Source organism: Microcaecilia unicolor, chromosome 10, assembly GCF_901765095.1.
Source record: "Microcaecilia unicolor chromosome 10, aMicUni1.1, whole genome shotgun sequence".
Lineage (NCBI taxonomy): Eukaryota > Metazoa > Chordata > Amphibia > Gymnophiona > Siphonopidae > Microcaecilia > Microcaecilia unicolor.
Genome location: NC_044040.1, coordinates 194586253 through 194603771, shown reverse-complemented (window position 1 = coordinate 194603771; position 17519 = coordinate 194586253). Strand labels below are relative to the sequence as shown.

The 17519-nt window shown below is 45.4% G+C and overlaps 1 protein-coding gene across 4 annotated transcripts in view; it reads left to right on the top strand.

Annotated features, from left to right (window-relative positions):
* The window catches only part of GOLIM4 (golgi integral membrane protein 4), a 119329-nt gene that overhangs the window by 49039 nt on the left and 52771 nt on the right, over nt 1-17519 (top strand). For 3 of the 4 annotated variants that reach the window (XM_030216654.1, XM_030216655.1, XM_030216651.1), the window contains exon 4: nt 1327-1380. The exons of the other annotated variant lie outside the window; for it this stretch is intronic. In XM_030216654.1, the coding sequence (XP_030072514.1) occupies nt 1327-1380 (54 nt within the window). The remainder of the gene's footprint in view (nt 1-1326; nt 1381-17519) is intronic. 4 annotated transcript variants of the gene reach the window in all.

Here is a 17519-nt window from a genome sequence, read left to right as displayed (position 1 = left end):
TCAGTGACAGCGCACGCAGAAGGTCATCGCGATCCATGTGCCTACGCTTTCAACAGTCTTTTTAAAGACTATTGCGTTATTTTTGATGATTTTTCTTCATCATTTTTCTAAGTCACAGCTCATGCAAGAGATTGATATACTACTTTGAAGACTGTCTTCATCATTGACCAGCAACGCTTTGCACAAGAGACTCCTGATGCAGGCCTAACGGCCGAAACACAACGTTGTGTTGAGTCTTCATCCTCCAAATAAACTGTTTTATTAAGGAACATCTTCCTGTCTTTGGTATCCTTGGTCGTTCTCCCACTGTCTTTGCACTCCATAACTATATAGTAACATAATAAATATTGATATAAGCAAATATTTTATTAGCAAATGTAAGATGAGATCTGATGTTTTTCTCCTATTCTTGACCTCCGACCACTATAAACAGGCCATACAGCCATCGTTTTCAGTCCATTAGAATTCTAGAGTTTTCTGCACGAGATGGAAAAGGAGTGTTATATTTCAGAAAAAGGCACACTGTACTCATAACGTGACAATGCTTGTAGTTAATTGTTACCTTTCCTTTAATTCACTTCCTAAAAGGATAGAACAGCAGTTTTTTCCCATGACATACATGTTTTTCTCCCTTCTAGTACAGTTATCAGTGACCTTGAGTTTTTTGGTTCTTTGTTGACTTAAACTGAGAATTATTTATTCAGGCACCTCTTCCAGCTCACAAATTAACCCTTGCTTAGTCTATGAAAATAGGGGCCTAAATTACATTTAAGAGGTTAGATTAAACCAGATTTCCAGTACTATGTATTTACTGTTATGGGAAATCGGAGAAAATAGTTCCTTATGTCTCCATGATAGAAAGCTCTCTGATCTGGTAACTGGATACGTTTAAAAAAATATTTATTTGATGGAAATGTAAGACTTTAGGCACTCCTACTCAGGCATTTTCTGAGTAGGAGTGAATGCGGGGCAGGGTTCTTAACCCACTCCTTGGGACATATCAAGTCCCGTCGGTTTGCAGGATATCCACAATGAATATGCATGAGAGAGATTGGGCATGCACTTCCTCTGTGGTATGCAAATCAATCTCATGCATATTTATTATAGATATCCAGAAAGCCCTGGGTTGAGAAGGCCTGCTATAGGGTGTCGTATTTAGTTGGTGGTACTTAAGTGTTAAAGGAAGTTTCTTTTCTATCAAGGTCTTACTGTCCTTAGGACTAGGTCTGCTCTTTCTCCACTCATATTTCTAGTTTGTTGTAGCAGCGATGGGAAAAAAAAAGGTTATTTATAGAGGGGTTTTTTTTTTTTTTTTTAAATCTGCAGCAAGACTCCAATAACAGGTACGGTGCACTGAATGTACAGCACCAGATGTTGAAGGTAAGTGTTAGATTTACTACTGTATTCAGTGTGTTTTTTGTACTGAAAAAGGTGCCGGTTCTCAGATGCTAAGGCCACCCTTCAGGGGTGAGGTGATCACTGAGGGACCCACCCTATAATAGCCAGACCCCCTGCAACCAGTCACAGAATCTATGACCAGGCCGAATTGGTGGGTAGAGCTTGAACTCTTTCAATAAAACTTGGGGTCCATGGGTCAATTATAGCAGACAATGGAAAAGGTGCCGGTACTCAGTACCCCCACAAAAAAAGCCCTGATTGTATTAAATGAAATATTGATGCTGCACTTTAGTTATTAAAGCTATTGACATTCATGTATCTGCTCTTATAGCGTCTGATTGCATTAGTTTTCTTGTGAAAAAGTTTTTCATTGGCACTAGCTATCATTAATTGGCCTTAATTAGCACTAATTGGCAATTTGCAGTAATGCGTGCAAGTTATAACTACTGTTCCTTCTAATTTTTTTTTTTTTTAATAAAGTGTGTGTGTGTAAATTTGTCTAGCACATACAGTGGTGGAAATAAGTATTTGATCCCTTGCTGATTTTGTAAGTTTGCCCACTGACAAAGACATGAGCAGCCCATAATTGAAGGGTAGGTTATTGGTAACAGTGAGAGATAGCACATCACAAATTAAATCCGGAAAATCACATTGTGGAAAGTATATGAATTTATTTGCATTCTGCAGAGGGAAATAAGTATTTGATCCCCCACAAACCAGTAAGAGATCTGGCCCCTACAGACCAGGTAGATGCTCCAAATCAACTCGTTACCTGCATGACAGACAGCTGTCGGCAATGGTCACCTGTATGAAAGACACCTGTCCACAGACTCAGTGAATCAGTCAGACTCTAACCTCTACAAAATGGCCAAGAGCAAGGAGCTGTCTAAGGATGTCAGGGACAAGATCATACACCTGCACAAGGCTGGAATGGGCTACAAAACCATCAGTAAGACGCTGGGCGAGAAGGAGACAACTGTTGGTGCCATAGTAAGAAAATGGAAGAAGTACAAAATGACTGTCAATCGACAAAGATCTGGGGCTCCACGCAAAATCTCACCTCGTGGGGTATCCTTGATCATGAGGAAGGTTAGAAATCAGCCTACAACTACAAGGGGGGAACTTGTCAATGATCTCAAGGCAGCTGGGACCACTGTCACCACGAAAACCATTGGTAACACATTACGACATAACGGATTGCAATCCTGCAGTGCCCGCAAGGTCCCCCTGCTCCGGAAGGCACATGTGACGGCCCGTCTGAAGTTTGCCAGTGAACACCTGGATGATGCCGAGAGTGATTGGGAGAAGGTGCTGTGGTCAGATGAGACAAAAATTGAGCTCTTTGGCATGAACTCAACTCGCCGTGTTTGGAGGAAGAGAAATGCTGCCTATGACCCAAAGAACACCGTCCCCACTGTCAAGCATGGAGGTGGAAATGTTATGTTTTGGGGGTGTTTCTCTGCTAAGGGCACAGGACTACTTCACCGCATCAATGGGAGAATGGATGGGGCCATGTACCGTACAATTCTGAGTGACAACCTCCTTCCCTCCGCCAGGGCCTTAAAAATGGGTCGTGGCTGGGTCTTCCAGCACGACAATGACCCAAAACATACAGCCAAGGCAACAAAGGAGTGGCTCAGGAAGAAGCACATTAGGGTCATGGAGTGGCCTAGCCAGTCACCAGACCTTAATCCCATTGAAAACTTATGGAGGGAGCTGAAGCTGCGAGTTGCCAAGCGACAGCCCAGAACTCTTAATGATTTAGAGATGATCTGCAAAGAGGAGTGGACCAAAATTCCTCCTGACATGTGTGCAAACCTCATCATCAACTACAGAAGACGTCTGACCGCTGTGCTTGCCAACAAGGGTTTTGCCACCAAGTATTAGGTCTTGTTTGCCAGAGGGATTAAATACTTATTTCCCTCTGCAGAATGCAAATAAATTCATATACTTTCCACAATGTGATTTTCCGGATTTAATTTGTGATGTGCTATCTCTCACTGTTACCAATAACCTACCCTTCAATTATGGGCTGCTCATGTCTTTGTCAGTGGGCAAACTTACAAAATCAGCAAGGGATCAAATACTTATTTCCACCACTGTAACTGCAAAGAGGACATTCACATGGAGAGGGTATGGGTGGGTTATGGGCGTTCTGTTCTAGCGTGCACTTTATAGAATGCCATCAGTTATTGGGCATGTATATTTACAACTGCCATTGACATGACGTAAGTGGTTTCTGACTACTTACGCTAGCGTTCTGTAACGGATTTGGCATGCAAATTTGCTGTTAGAATACTAGCTTAGTACTCAAGTTTGTTGGCACCTAATTTTCAGTGACTTCCACAGAATTGCCCCCTATGGTCTAGATTCCATATATAACGCCTAAAAAAAAAATAATAAAATTGGCGTCAAAACAAAATACACCTAGGTGTATTCTATAAAGTGTGCCTAAATTTAGGCGTACTTTACTAGGATAAGCCTAAATTTCAGTGTGGTTTATAGAATTTGCCGAAGTCCCATCCACATGACTAAAATTAGTCACAGGCAGTTACGCCAAGTAAAACTTGGTGTAATTGCTGCTGACACTTAAATTAGGTGTGGACCGAGTGTGTTCTATAACACCCACAGATTTTAGAAAAGCCCTTGACCCACCCATTCCATGCCTGTGGCCATGCCCCCTTTCAACTATACGACTTAGAATTAGCACATATCACATTACAGAATACGCTTAGTTCTGCAAATAAATTCTAATTAATGCCAATTAGTGTCAATAATTAAGTGACTTATTGGGTGCTGATTAGCTTGTTAACTAAGTTGTGCTCGCTAATCCAGAATACGACCGGATTTGCGCACGCAACTTAAGTCGCTGGGGTATGTGTTTCCTCTCACGAAACCATCTTCAAGTTCAGTTGGTATGTTTTTCGATAATATGTTTTGACTTTTATTTGAACTTTGGGCTGTGTTTTATGTGCATGGTGGGAAATTCTATATATAACATTATGTGCAATTTCTCTGATGATTTTTTAGGCCAAACAGGGAGCTACTTACGTGCCCAGTTATAGAATAGCGCCCAAGTGTTTCTGCTCGTATCTGAAAAGGGTGTAACAATGGGAAGGATATAGGGCATTCTCTTAAAATTCTCAGGTCGGGGGCTGATCAAGATAATCTGTCACTTGAGGCAAAGAATGAGCTGCTGTCCCAGCTCTGCCGTCCGTCCCGTTCCCCCCCCCCCCCCCCCCCCCCCAGCCATGGTTTGACATCTCTCCCCTTCCTTCCTGAAGAAAAGGATGCCGCTACTTTTGTAGAGAAGGCTAGACGATATTTAATATAAACAGTGTATTTACAATTGTTCTGCATAGCTCAATGGGCTATTGCAGGAAGCATTTCTGTACTCAAAGCATATTTACACACAAGCAATATACAGCAAGCTTAAGGCAAATCAAAATGCTATACACAGACAAAGAGAAATTCAAAATGCTTACTTATTTCTTTGTTCCCTCTCCTTATAATCTTCTCCTGATATCACGTGCTTGCAGGCTGTATGCAGGCAGGCTGTAACATACCATAAATTCTTAATGTATAGCAGAACATATGCTGCATCTGGTTCCCATTATCCACAGACTTTCTGGAGCCTGCCTTTGGCTAATGTGGGCCCCATCATGTCCCAGGAGGTTTTAGTGTTGAAACAGCTAGCTCTGCATGTTTTTTGAAGCATTCCACTTCAATTTTTTATACTTTTATTCAACATTTTTATGCTTTTGTTCAACAAATCCTCCCTTTTGAGGACTGATTGTTTCAGGCCTCAAACATCTGTTTTAGCTCCAGTCTGTTTCCTTTCCTCCCTTCTAAATCTCCTCCCCCTTGTTATTTATGATATGCTGTGCCTGCAAGCTCTGTCTTTTCATCATCTTTATCATACATCTTTCAATCTGTTGACATATTAAAGTTCTATTCATTCTGGATTTCAGTTACCATTATCATTTTAAAAGCATCCTGGCACATCTTTGCAAACATGCTAATACATGTTGCATTAAACAGATTCAATTGTACTAGGGTACAAAATTTATATCTCTTGAGGTATATAATTTATAGGACAGTGAGCTTCATTAAAGGGAAGTGCACTGTCATTCATTCTTACTTTTCATTAGCTGATGTGGCATTAAAAATTACACAAATTAAAAGCATAACATTCATTGAATCAGTTGTTACAACATTCTGCGTGTAAGTGCACTTTATCGGGGGAATGTGTTCAGTTGTCATACTATTAATCAGACACCAACATGATGTCTGTGGGTACTTGTCCATAAGCAAGGCTTGCTTATAAATAGTCTCATTTGTCCAATGAAGGTTTTCATCATCTCTTACACAGGTATTATTGGGATAACAGACATGATTTTATCATTGTAGTCCCATATATCATAGTTGGCAAGGACAAGGATGATGTCAGTCAGTGGGCACATATGATACAATCAGTCAAATTCAACATCTTGGCCACTGTAACAAGTCTATTATCATATGTGTTCATTGTCCATTAACAAACAACAACAGTCCAATACCATCATGTTTAGGGACATGATGTTTGTTTATTCTTTGTCCATTTCAATGTTATTAATTCGTCGAATATCTGCTAAATGTATCCAAGAAGTATGACCTTCCAGACAGGCAGCGGTCTGAGTAAGGGCCGTGATAGCAAAAGGCCCTACATACACAGGATCCTTCCATGTTTTATGTGTAAAGTTCTTTCGTAGCACTAGGTCACCTACTTTAAAAGCACAAACATCATTAGTAGTTCCTGCCTGTGATGCTACATTTGTTCGGATCATATCACTTGTCAGGTTCAACATAGGTTGTAGCTTTTGCCAGTACTGAGCTGTGCTATCAGTACTTGCTGTCTGCATCGGGAAGAAATGACGTCCTGTCTGAATTTGGAATGGGGTCAATTTAGTACGCCCATTAGGTTGGGCCCTTATAACCATCAAAGCTAATGGTAACAAATCAAGCCAGGTATATGGTTTACCTGCTGTTTCCTTGTTTAAAGCCTTCAGTAATACTCTCAATTTAGTTTTTAAAATACCATTGTAGCGTTCCACCAAACCATTGGAGGTGGGGCGATACACTGATACTTTTCTGTGTGTTAAACCCATAATCGTTGCCATTTCTTTCAAAACACTGTTATTAAAATGTGTCCCGTTATCAGAAATTATTCTAGATGGACACCCATGCCTTGGCATAATATGAGTTACCAGGCATTGTACCACTTCATGTGCTGTCTCCCTTTTACATGGAAATGCTTCTACCCACCTTGAAAAAGCATCCACCCAAACTAACAAATACCTTTTTCCCTGCACTGGAACAATCATATCGGTAAAATCAATATACCATTCTTTTGCTGGGCCTTCTGGTACTGGAAGTGTCCCAGGCGATATTTTAGGACCTCGTTTAGGTATGTTAATATTGCATACCATGCATTCTCCGAGGACAAGCAGGCTGCTTGTTCTCACGACTGGGTGACGTCCGCGGCAGCCCCCACCAACCGGAAAAAAACTTCGCGGGACGGTCGGCACGCAGGGCACGCCCACCGCGCATGCGCGGCCGTCTTCCCGCCCGTGCGCGACCGCTCCCGCCAGTTCCTTTTTTTCCGCGCCTGGAGAGAGTCGTGCCTTGCCGCTCTCTCTACTTCAGCCGCCGGATTCTTGCGATCGCGTATACGCGGATCGCGCTTCGTTAATTTAATTTCATTTCCTTTTATCTTTTCTTTTTACAAACAAAAAAAAAAAAAAAAGACTGCGCGTGTGGAGCACGCGCTCCCCTTTTCCCTCGCTTCCAGCGGGGACGCTACGTTGCGGCCTAGTGGTCGCTCGGTCGTTTGTTTTTTCGTGGTGTGATTTTAGCCACCATTGACGACTTTGACTTCGCCGACGCGATTTTTCCGTCGATGTCCTCGAAGGTCCCGAGTGGATTTAAAAAGTGTGGTCGCTACGGCCGGCCGATCTCGCAGACCGACACCCACGCTTGGTGCCTCCAGTGCCTCGGGCCGGAGCACAATCTCAAGTCGTGTGCTTTGTGTCTCGGTCTTCGGAAACGGACTCAGGTTGCGAGGCAAGTTCTGCGGGACCGTCTTTTTGGAACTTGCGCCGGCCCCTTTCCCGGCAGCGGGCCTGGACGAGTGCCTCAGAGCCATCCTTCCGGGGATCCTGGAAGGGCTGATGCGCCAGGCTGTGCCGCGCCGATGACTGTGGCGCCGGCGAGCTCTAGCCCGGCGCCGAAGCTGTCGACACCGCCGCCGCTTGCGGTGCCGGTCTCGACTGCTACGCAGGTGGAGTCGACGTCGATGGAGGGAGCTCCGTCCCCGCCGGCGCGGGAGTCCACCGCTCGACGACACCGAGACCTCGGTGCCTCGACGTCGAGCCGGGCCCGGTACAGGACTCAGCTACATGAGCTAATGTCCGATACCGAGGATGAGGACTCGTGGGGGGAAGAGGAGGACCCTAGATATTTCTCCTCAGAGGAGTCTACGGGCCTTCCCTCGGACCCCACGCCTTCACCGGAGAGGAAGCTCTCACCTCCTGAGAGCCTCTCCTTTGCCTCCTTTGTGCGGGATATGTCGATCACCATTCCCTTCCCCGTGGTCTCTGTGGAAGAGCCGAGGGCCGAGATGCTCGAGGTCCTCGACTATCCATCACCACCTAGAGAGTCCTCCACGGTGCCGCTGCACAATGTCCTGAAGGAGACGCTGCTCCGGAACTGGGTGAGACCGTTAACTAACCCCACCATTCCCAAGAAAGCAGAGTCCCAGTACAGGATCCACTCCGACCCAGAGCTCATGCGGCCCCAATTGCCCCATGACTCAGCGGTCGTGGATTCTGCTCTCAAGAGGGCACGGAGTTCGAGGGATACCGCCTCGGCGCCCCCGGGGCGGGAGTCTCGCACTCTGGACTCGTTTGGGAGGAAGGCCTACCAATCCTCCATGCTCGTGACCCGCATCCAGTCATACCTGCTCTATATGAGCATCCACATGCGGACCAATGTGCAACAGCTGGCGGACCTGGTCGAGAAGCTCCCGCCGGAGCAGTCCAGGCCTTATCAGGAGGTGGTCAGGCAGCTGAAGGCATGCAGAAAGTTCCTGTCCAGGGGTATTTTTGACACCTGTGACGTGGCATCTCGTGCTGCGGCCCAAGGTATAGTGATGCGCAGGCTCTCATGGCTGCGCGCCTCTGACCTGGACAACCGCACCCAGCAGAGACTGGCCGACGTCCCTTGCCGGGGGGATAACATTTTCGGTGAGAAGGTCGAGCAGATGGTGGACCAACTGCATCAGCGGGAAACCGCTCTCGACAAGCTCTCCCACCGGGCGCCTTCAGCATCCGCCCCCACTGGTGGGCGTTTTTCCCGGGCACGGCAGGCTGCACCCTATTCTTTTGCAAAGCGTAGGTACAACCAGCCGGCCCGAAGGCCTCGTCAGGCACAGGGACAGCCCCAGCGCGCTCGTTCTCGTCAACAGCGTGCGCCTAAGCAGCCCCCTGCGCCTCCACAGCAAAAGCCGGGGACGGGCTTTTGACTGGATCCACGGGAACATAGCCGCCCTACAAGTGTCCGTACTGGACGATCTGCCGGTCGGAGGGAGGTTAAAATTTTTTCACCAAAGGTGGCCTCTCATAACCTCCGACCAGTGGGTTCTCCAAATAGTGCGGTGCGGATACGCCCTGAATTTGGCCTCCCTGCCTCCAAATTGTCCTCCGGGAGCTCAGTCTTTCAGCTCCCATCACAAGCAGGTACTTGCAGAGGAACTCTCCGCCCTTCTCAGCGCCAATGCGGTCGAGCCCGTACCACCCGGGCAGGAAGGGCAGGGATTCTATTCCAGGTACTTCCTTGTGGAAAAGAAAACAGGGGGGATGCGTCCCATCCTAGACCTGAGAGGCCTGAACAAATTCCTGGTCAAAGAAAAGTTCAGGATGCTTTCCTTGGGCACCCTTCTGCCAATGATTCAGAAAAACGATTGGCTATGTTCCCTGGATTTAAAGGACGCATATACTCACATACCGATACTGCCAGCTCACAGACAGTATCTCAGATTCCGCCTGGGCGCACGCCACTTTCAGTATTGTGTGCTGCCATTTGGGCTCGCCTCTGCCCCACGAGTGTTTACCAAGTGCCTCGTGGTGGTAGCGGCCTACCTACGCAAGCTGGGAGTGCACGTGTTCCCATATCTCGACGATTGGCTGGTCAAGAACACCTCGGAGGCAGGAGCCCTCCGGTCCATGCAGTGCACTATTCAACTTCTGGAGCTGCTGGGGTTTGTGATAAATTACCCAAAGTCCCATCTCCAACCGTCCCAGTCTCTGGAATTCATAGGAGCGCTGCTGAATACCCAGACGGCTCAGGCCTATCTTCCCGAAGCGAGGGCCGCCAATCTCCTGGCCCTGGCTTCGCAGACCAGAGCGTCCCAGCAGATCACAGCTCGGCAGACGTTGAGACTTCTGGGTCATATGGCCTCCACAGTTCATGTGACTCCCATGGCTCGTCTTCACATGAGATCTGCTCAATGGACCCTAGCTTCCCAGTGGTTCCAAGCCACCGGGAATCTAGAAGATGTCATCCGCCTCTCCACCAGCTGCCGCACTTCACTGCGCTGGTGGACCGTTCGGACCAATTTGACACTGGGACGTCCATTTCAAATTCCACAGCCCACGAAAGTGCTGACGACGGATGCCTCTCGCCTGGGGTGGGGAGCTCATGTCGATGGGCTGCACACCCAGGGTATGTGGTCCCTCCAGGAAAAGGATCTGCAGATCAACCTCCTGGAGCTCCGAGCGATCTGGAACGCACTGAAGGCTTTCAGAGATCGGCTGTCCTACCAAATTATCCAAATTCGGACAGACAATCAGGTTGCAATGTTTTACGTCAACAAGCAGGGGGGCACCGGATCTCGCCCCCTGTGTCAGGAAGCCGTCGGGATGTGGCGCTGGGCGTGCCAGCACAGCATGCTTCTCCAAGCCACATACCTGGCAGGCGTAAACAACAGTCTGGCCGACAGACTGAGCAGAGTCATGCAACCGCACGAGTGGTCGCTCCATTCCAGAGTGGTACGCAAGATCTTCCGAGAGTGGGGCACCCCCTCGGTGGATCTTTTCGCCTCTCAGACCAACCACAAGCTGCCTCTGTTCTGTTCCAGACTTCAGACACACGGCAGGCTAGCGTCAGATGCCTTTCTCCTTCATTGGGGGACCGGCCTCCTGTATGCTTATCCTCCCATACCTTTGGTGGGGAAGACCTTACTGAAGCTCAAGCAAGACCGCGGCACCATGATTCTGATAGCGCCCTTTTGGCCCCGTCAGATCTGGTTCCCTCTTCTTCTGGAGTTGTCCTCCGAAGAACCGTGGAGATTGGAGTGTTTTCCGACTCTCATTTCGCAGAACGACGGAGCGTTGCTGCACCCCAACCTTCAATCCCTGGCTCTCACGGCCTGGATGTTGAGGGCGTAGACTTCGCTGCGTTGGGTCTGTCTGAGGGTGTCTCCCGGGTCTTGCTTGCCTCTAGGAAGGATTCCACTAAGAAGAGTTACTTTTTCAAGTGGAGGAGGTTTGTCGTTTGGTGTGAGAGCAAGGCCCTAGAACCTCGTTCTTGTCCTGCACAAAACCTGCTTGAATACCTTCTGCACTTATCGGAGTCTGGCCTTAAGACCAACTCAGTAAGGAATCACCTTAGTGCGATTAGTGCTTACCATTATCGTGTGGAAGGTAAAGCCATCTCTGGAGAGCCTTTAGTCGTTCGATTCATGAGAGGTTTGCTTTTGTCAAAGCCCCCTATCAAGCCTCCTACTGTGTCATGGGATCTCAACGTCGTCCTCACCCAGCTGATGAAACCTCCTTTTGAGCCACTGAATACCTGCCATCTGAAGTACTTGACCTGGAAGGTCATTTTCTTGGTGGCAGTTACTTCAGCTCGTAGGGTCAGTGAGCTTCAAGCCCTAGTAGCTCATGCTCCATATACCAAATTTCATCACAACAGAGTAGTGCTCCGCACTCACCCAAAGTTCCTGCCGAAGGTGGTGTCGGAGTTCCATCTTAACCAGTCAATTGTCTTGCCAACATTCTTCCCCAGGCCGCATACCCGCCCTGCTGAACGTCAGTTGCACACATTGGACTGCAAGAGAGCATTGGCCTTCTACTTGGAGCGGACACAGCCACACAGACAGTCCGCCCAATTGTTTATTTCTTTCGACCCTAACAGGCTAGGGGTCGCTGTCGGGAAACGCACCATCTCCAATTGGCTAGCAGATTGCATTTCCTTCACTTACGCCCAGGCTGGGCTGGCTCTTGAGGGTCATGTCACGGCTCATTGTGTTAGAGCCATGGCAGCGTCAGTGGCCCACTTGAAGTCAGCCACTATTGAAGAGATTTGCAAGGCTGCGACGTGGTCATCTGTCCACACATTCACATCACATTACTGCCTCCAGCAGGATACCCGACGCGACAGTCGGTTCGGGCAGTCGGTGCTGCAGAATCTGTTTGGGGTGTAAATCCAACTCCACCCTCCAGGACCCGAATTTATTCTGGTCAGGCTGCACTCTCAGTTAGTTGTTCTTCGTAGGTCAATTTCTGTTGTACCCTCGCCGTTGCGAGCTTCAATTGACCTGGGTTCTTGTTTTGAGTGAGCCTGAGAGCTAGGGATACCCCAGTCGTGAGAACAAGCAGCCTGCTTGTCCTCGGAGAAAGGGTATGATACATACCTGTAGCAGTTGTTCTCCGAGGACAGCAGGCTGATTGTTCTCACCTACCCTCCCTCCTCCCCTTTGGAGTTGTGTGTTTCATCTTTTGCTAGTTATTCAACTGGCGGGAGCGGTCGCGCACGGGCGGGAAGACGGCCGCGCATGCGCGGTGGGCGTGCCCTGCGTGCCGACCGTCCCGCAAAGTTTTTTTCCGGTTGGTGGGGGCTGCCGCGGACGTCACCCAGTCGTGAGAACAATCAGCCTGCTGTCCTCGGAGAACAACTGCTACAGGTATGTATCATACCCTATTTTGCACAACCTGTTGAATCAGGTTATCAATTTTTAAAGTCCAAAATCTTTGCTCAAATTGTTGCCTCATTGTTTCCTTATTCCAATGCATGGTTGCATGCCAACCAGCCAATACCTTAATCGCCTGGCTCATTGGCATACAAGGTAATCCTTCTTCTGCATTAAACCATTCACTTCCCACTTTCATACATCCTCTTCTTCAACCATTTTTCACTTTCCTGTCCCTCTGGCTGCCACATTTCAATCTTATCTACATTCGTAAGTGGCCCTTCCTGTGTCTGTCTAGTATTATACAAAATCTTTTCACTTTGCTTAACCACCTCCGTTGCTGCTGCATCAGCCATTGCATTACCTAGTGCTTCAAAGGTTGGCTTTTCAGTGTGGGCCGGGGTCCACACAACTGCAGTTTTTCTACCTTCACGTTCCCTTTTTGCCAAAATTTCAAACAGCAATTTCCAATATGTGTAATGTTGTAAATTTTTACCTGCACTGGTTATCATCCCCCTACGCTGCCATTTTAATATATGATACTGTAGTGAACTTGCAACGTAACCACTATCAGTATATATAGTGACATTTTGAGTCATATCAGTGTGTTGTAAGGCCGTAATAACGGCTAAAAGTTCAGCATGCTGTGCAGTCTGGTTAGGAGGGGTTTTATATTGTACTTGCATTATCTTTCTTAGATTCTCATCTACCTGCACGCAGGCAAAGCCTGCAACAGTCCTTTCACAAGCTCCATCTGTAAACCATATTAACCCATCAGATAAGGGTTCAAAAGTAAGACAGTGAAATGTAGGGATTTCTATAGTATCGATCTCACCCTCTTGATCGACAGGAAAAAGCAGATCTATCTTATTTCTCTGTTCTTTAGTTAATGGTATTATTCTTATATCTTGTCCTAAAAGTACTGCTTGATATTTTCCAAATCTAGTGGCTGTCAATGCAGTCTGGCTAGGGCTCAACAGTGTTTTAATCGTGTGGTTGGTATGTATTACAATAGGAACAAAAGGCATTTGTGCTCTCCATTTACCTACTGCAGCCACTATAGCTGTCAGTAACTTTGGTATTTCTTTCATTCCCTTTTCCACATGATTAAAAGAGCCTGACAAAAAAGCTACTGGTGCATTTACTTCATTGTTTTGATTAATCATAGCTGCCCAACTATTTCCCATGTCTTTTACCCATAGATGCACAGGTGATTGGATATCTATTACTGCTAACGGTCCTGGAGATAATAAATCCCTCACAATCTTAGCCAATACCATCTTATCCTGCTCTTCCAATACAATGAGTGTATTCCTTGGTGTAGCTGCGGGCAGTTTCAAATGTTTATACAGTCTCATTACTTTTTGTGTATAATTTGGTATCCATTGTCTGCAGTAATTTAACATTCCCAAAACAGCACGTAACTGGGTAACTGTTTGCGGTACCGGAGTTTCATTTAAAATAGATATAACTTCCGGTATAATGACCTTATGTTCTGCTGAAACATTTTGTCCTAAAAAGGTGACAGTAGACTGAGCTATAACACATTTTTCCCTGTTACATTTATATCCTAACTCTCCTAATAACAAAAATAATTTTGTAGTCCAATCTAGGCATTCTGCTTCAGTCTCAGCAGACAGTAGAATATCATCTACATAGACAAACAATGACACCGTGTCAGGCAATTGACTCCTGAAATCCTTTAAATCCATCATTAGTTGTTTTGAGAATACCGATGGACTATCAGTAAAGCCTTGAGGCATCCTAGTCCACCTGTATGCCTCATTCTGTACTATAAATGACGTCAAATCCCTAGACTCTGGATGAAGAGGTATTGAAAAGAATGCATTAGACAAGTCAATAACAGTGTTATATGCATATATATTCTGGGTATGCAAAAGAGTAGCAGGATTTGCACAAATTGGAAATTGATTTTTTGTAACCTCATTTAGCTCTCTTAAATCATGTACTATCCTTACATTGTTTTCCCCTTTCGGGACAGGAAACAAAATGGGGTATTATACGGGGATACTGAAGGTTCAATAATACCACATTTCAATAATTTACCAATGTGTTCCAGGGTTTTGGATACTAATTTAGGTCGTATGGGGTAAGGGTCTTGCTTCGGCCCCTTTGCCCCTTCTATTAATTCTATCTTATGGGGTTTTGCATTTATGGCTAGTCCATATGGTGAATCACTTGTACTCCAAATATGTTGTGGTAATTCTTCCATAACCCTTACTTTATTTTCATTATTCAACTGTTGAACCATGGTGAGCAAACTTGGTATTTCTTTATTTCCAAAATCTAAACACAATCCTAATTGAGACAATAAGTCTCTACCACACAAATTTACTGGGCAGTCAGGTGCCACTAAGAAGGGTACCACAGCCTCCCTTGAACCGTGCGGTTGGCATTCCAAGCGCACCAGAGTCGGTTCCGTTAGCCTTTTTCTTTGTTCTATCCCCGTAAATCCCACTGTTGTTCTATACTGATTTGAAAGCTTAACTCCCTGTGGTTTTGCACACAACACAGAGGTACTCGCCCCTGTATCTATCAAAAATCTCACAGGAGTTCCATATTTGCCAATTGTCAATGTAATAAAGGGTTCCCTTGTGTCTAACCTGAAAATCATTCCCTCCTCCTGACACTGGTCTGCTTCCAGTCAATAGCATTGGTCTGGAGCATTCTGCCAAGTTGGAAAAGCATTTACAGTGCCTTGTCTCTGTACTGCAGCCCCTGGTCCCTGTGATTGCGTCGCCGGCTGCTGTATTGCAGTCTGCGGGGCACTCACAGGCATCCCTACTACTTGTGGCATTAATCCTTGCTGCGTTTGCATTTGTACTTGGGGCATTCCTGCATTCTGATAACATTCTGAAGCATAGTAACCATATTGCTGACAAATCATATTGTTCAGATGTTATTAAAGATTTTAAATCACCTCTTTCCCCTATTAGCCCTACACACAGAACTAGCTAGGACTGTGACTAATTTAAGCCAGATGATCTCTTAACACTGCAGGAATCTCACTTAAAAAAGAGTCAAACAAAGTTAAATTGCAAAAACATTTCACATAGAGAACTAGAAACAGAATAACACATATTTTAAAATAAACAGAGATCAGAATTCCCTATAAGACAAAGAACTTATTTAAATCTAATCTAAAACAATCTTTTAAAAGGAACAAAGAAAAAATTTCAGTTCTTCTTGACCTTTCTAACCTGTAAAGCCAGACACCCGAGAAATCAAAAACAGATGACATTCCTCAACCTTCAGGCTGAACCCAAGGCTACTTTTTTTTTTTTTTCTACATCTGCATCTTGCCCTGTTTGAGCCTTATACAAATTTATACATTTTGTCAAATGTGCCGAAAAATCAGTTTTAGGGTCCCATTTATTTGCTGTTATGGCTGAAAAATCAATCGGGGTTGGATACATCACATGCAGAGCTGCAGAAAGAGCAGCCTTACTATTCCCTGCGTATACATCCCCATCCACAGTATGTGATGGCAGGCGCTGATATCCACACTGCATTGCCAGTTGAGAAATACTAATACCTGACGCTGCACTAGATTTTCCTTTTTCTTTCTGTCTCACCCGTTTTTTCTCCTTTTTCTGTTCCCTAGTCCCCACATCACTGTCCTCATTATCCCCTCCCTTTTCACTTTCTGACTCACTGGGGGGGTCATCAAGAGCCGAATACCCAGCGCATGGCACAGGGCGCTTTGACTTTGATTCCTTCATTTTATCAGTCGCCCTTAGGGGGCACAACGTGTCCCTGCTAGATTCATATGACGGGGGATTATTTCTTTCTGCCTCTTTTTGTATCCTATCTACATCAGCATGAAACAGATCTGCTGCTAAAGAAAATAAATTCCAAATTGTAAGATGCTTCTCTAAGCTTTTCTTCTGCCTAGTTTTATTTTTATTTTCTTGTAAGTAGCTCAGGAGAGATAATAATTTTGGACGATCAAACGATCCATCCTGAGACCAGCTCAAAACAGAATCTTTTCCTTCATATTTGACCCATTTCTCATGTATTTTTTCAATCTGTTTTTTTTCTAATGGGAATAATTCTATGACATGCTGCAAAGGGGAGCATTTTTTTGAACTATCTAAATCTAAATACATAGCATATACAGGAGGCTGTTCTTTCTTATCTGCCCCTTTCCCTTTCATTTTATTCTGACTATTACAATTTCTCCTATAGAGCCACAACCTACAAAAATATACTACTGCACCTAAACCAAGAAAATATACAAAACAGAAAACTATAAAACTAAACAAATATACCTAAGTCCACAATGTAAGCTTACTCACGCGTCTTCTTATTTCTCTTTAGCAAGCTCAGGAGTCGTAGCCTGTATGTCCACGTCAGTAGGTTGATCACGTCCACTTACGTGGTGCACAGAAATCAGGCGTAAACAACGCTTGCTCTCTCTCAAAATCCTGTAAAAAACTTCATTAACAACAAACACTTAATTTGTTATTCGTCTGGCCTTCTCTTTTCCGTGTGCGGCCTACTCCTACTCCTACTCCTGGCTGGCTCGCCACTTTGAAGAAAAGGATGCCGCTACTTTTGTAGAGAAGGCTAGACGATATTTAATATAAACAGTGTATTTACAATTGTTCTGCATAGCTCAATGGGCTATTGCAGGAAGCATTTCTGTACTCAAAGCATATCTACACACAAGCAATATACAGCAAGCTTAAGGCAAATCAAAATGCTATACACAGACAAAGAGAAATTCAAAATGCTTACTTATTTCTTTGTTCCCTCTCCTTATAATCTTCTCCTGATATCACGTGCTTGCAGGCTGTATGCAGGCAGGCTGTAACATACCATAAATTCTTAATGTATAGCAGAACATATGCTGCATCTGGTTCCCATTATCCACAGACTTTCTGGAGCCTGCCTTTGGCTAATGTGGGCCCCATCATGTCCCAGGAGGTTTTAGTGTTGAAACAGCTAGCTCTGCATGTTTTTTGAAGCATTCCACTTCAATTTTTTATACTTTTATTCAACATTTTTATGCTTTTGTTCAACATTCCCCAACACCCTTCCATGAATTTACATTTTCTTTTCTTGTTTTTCAAAGGGCTACAGCGGCAGC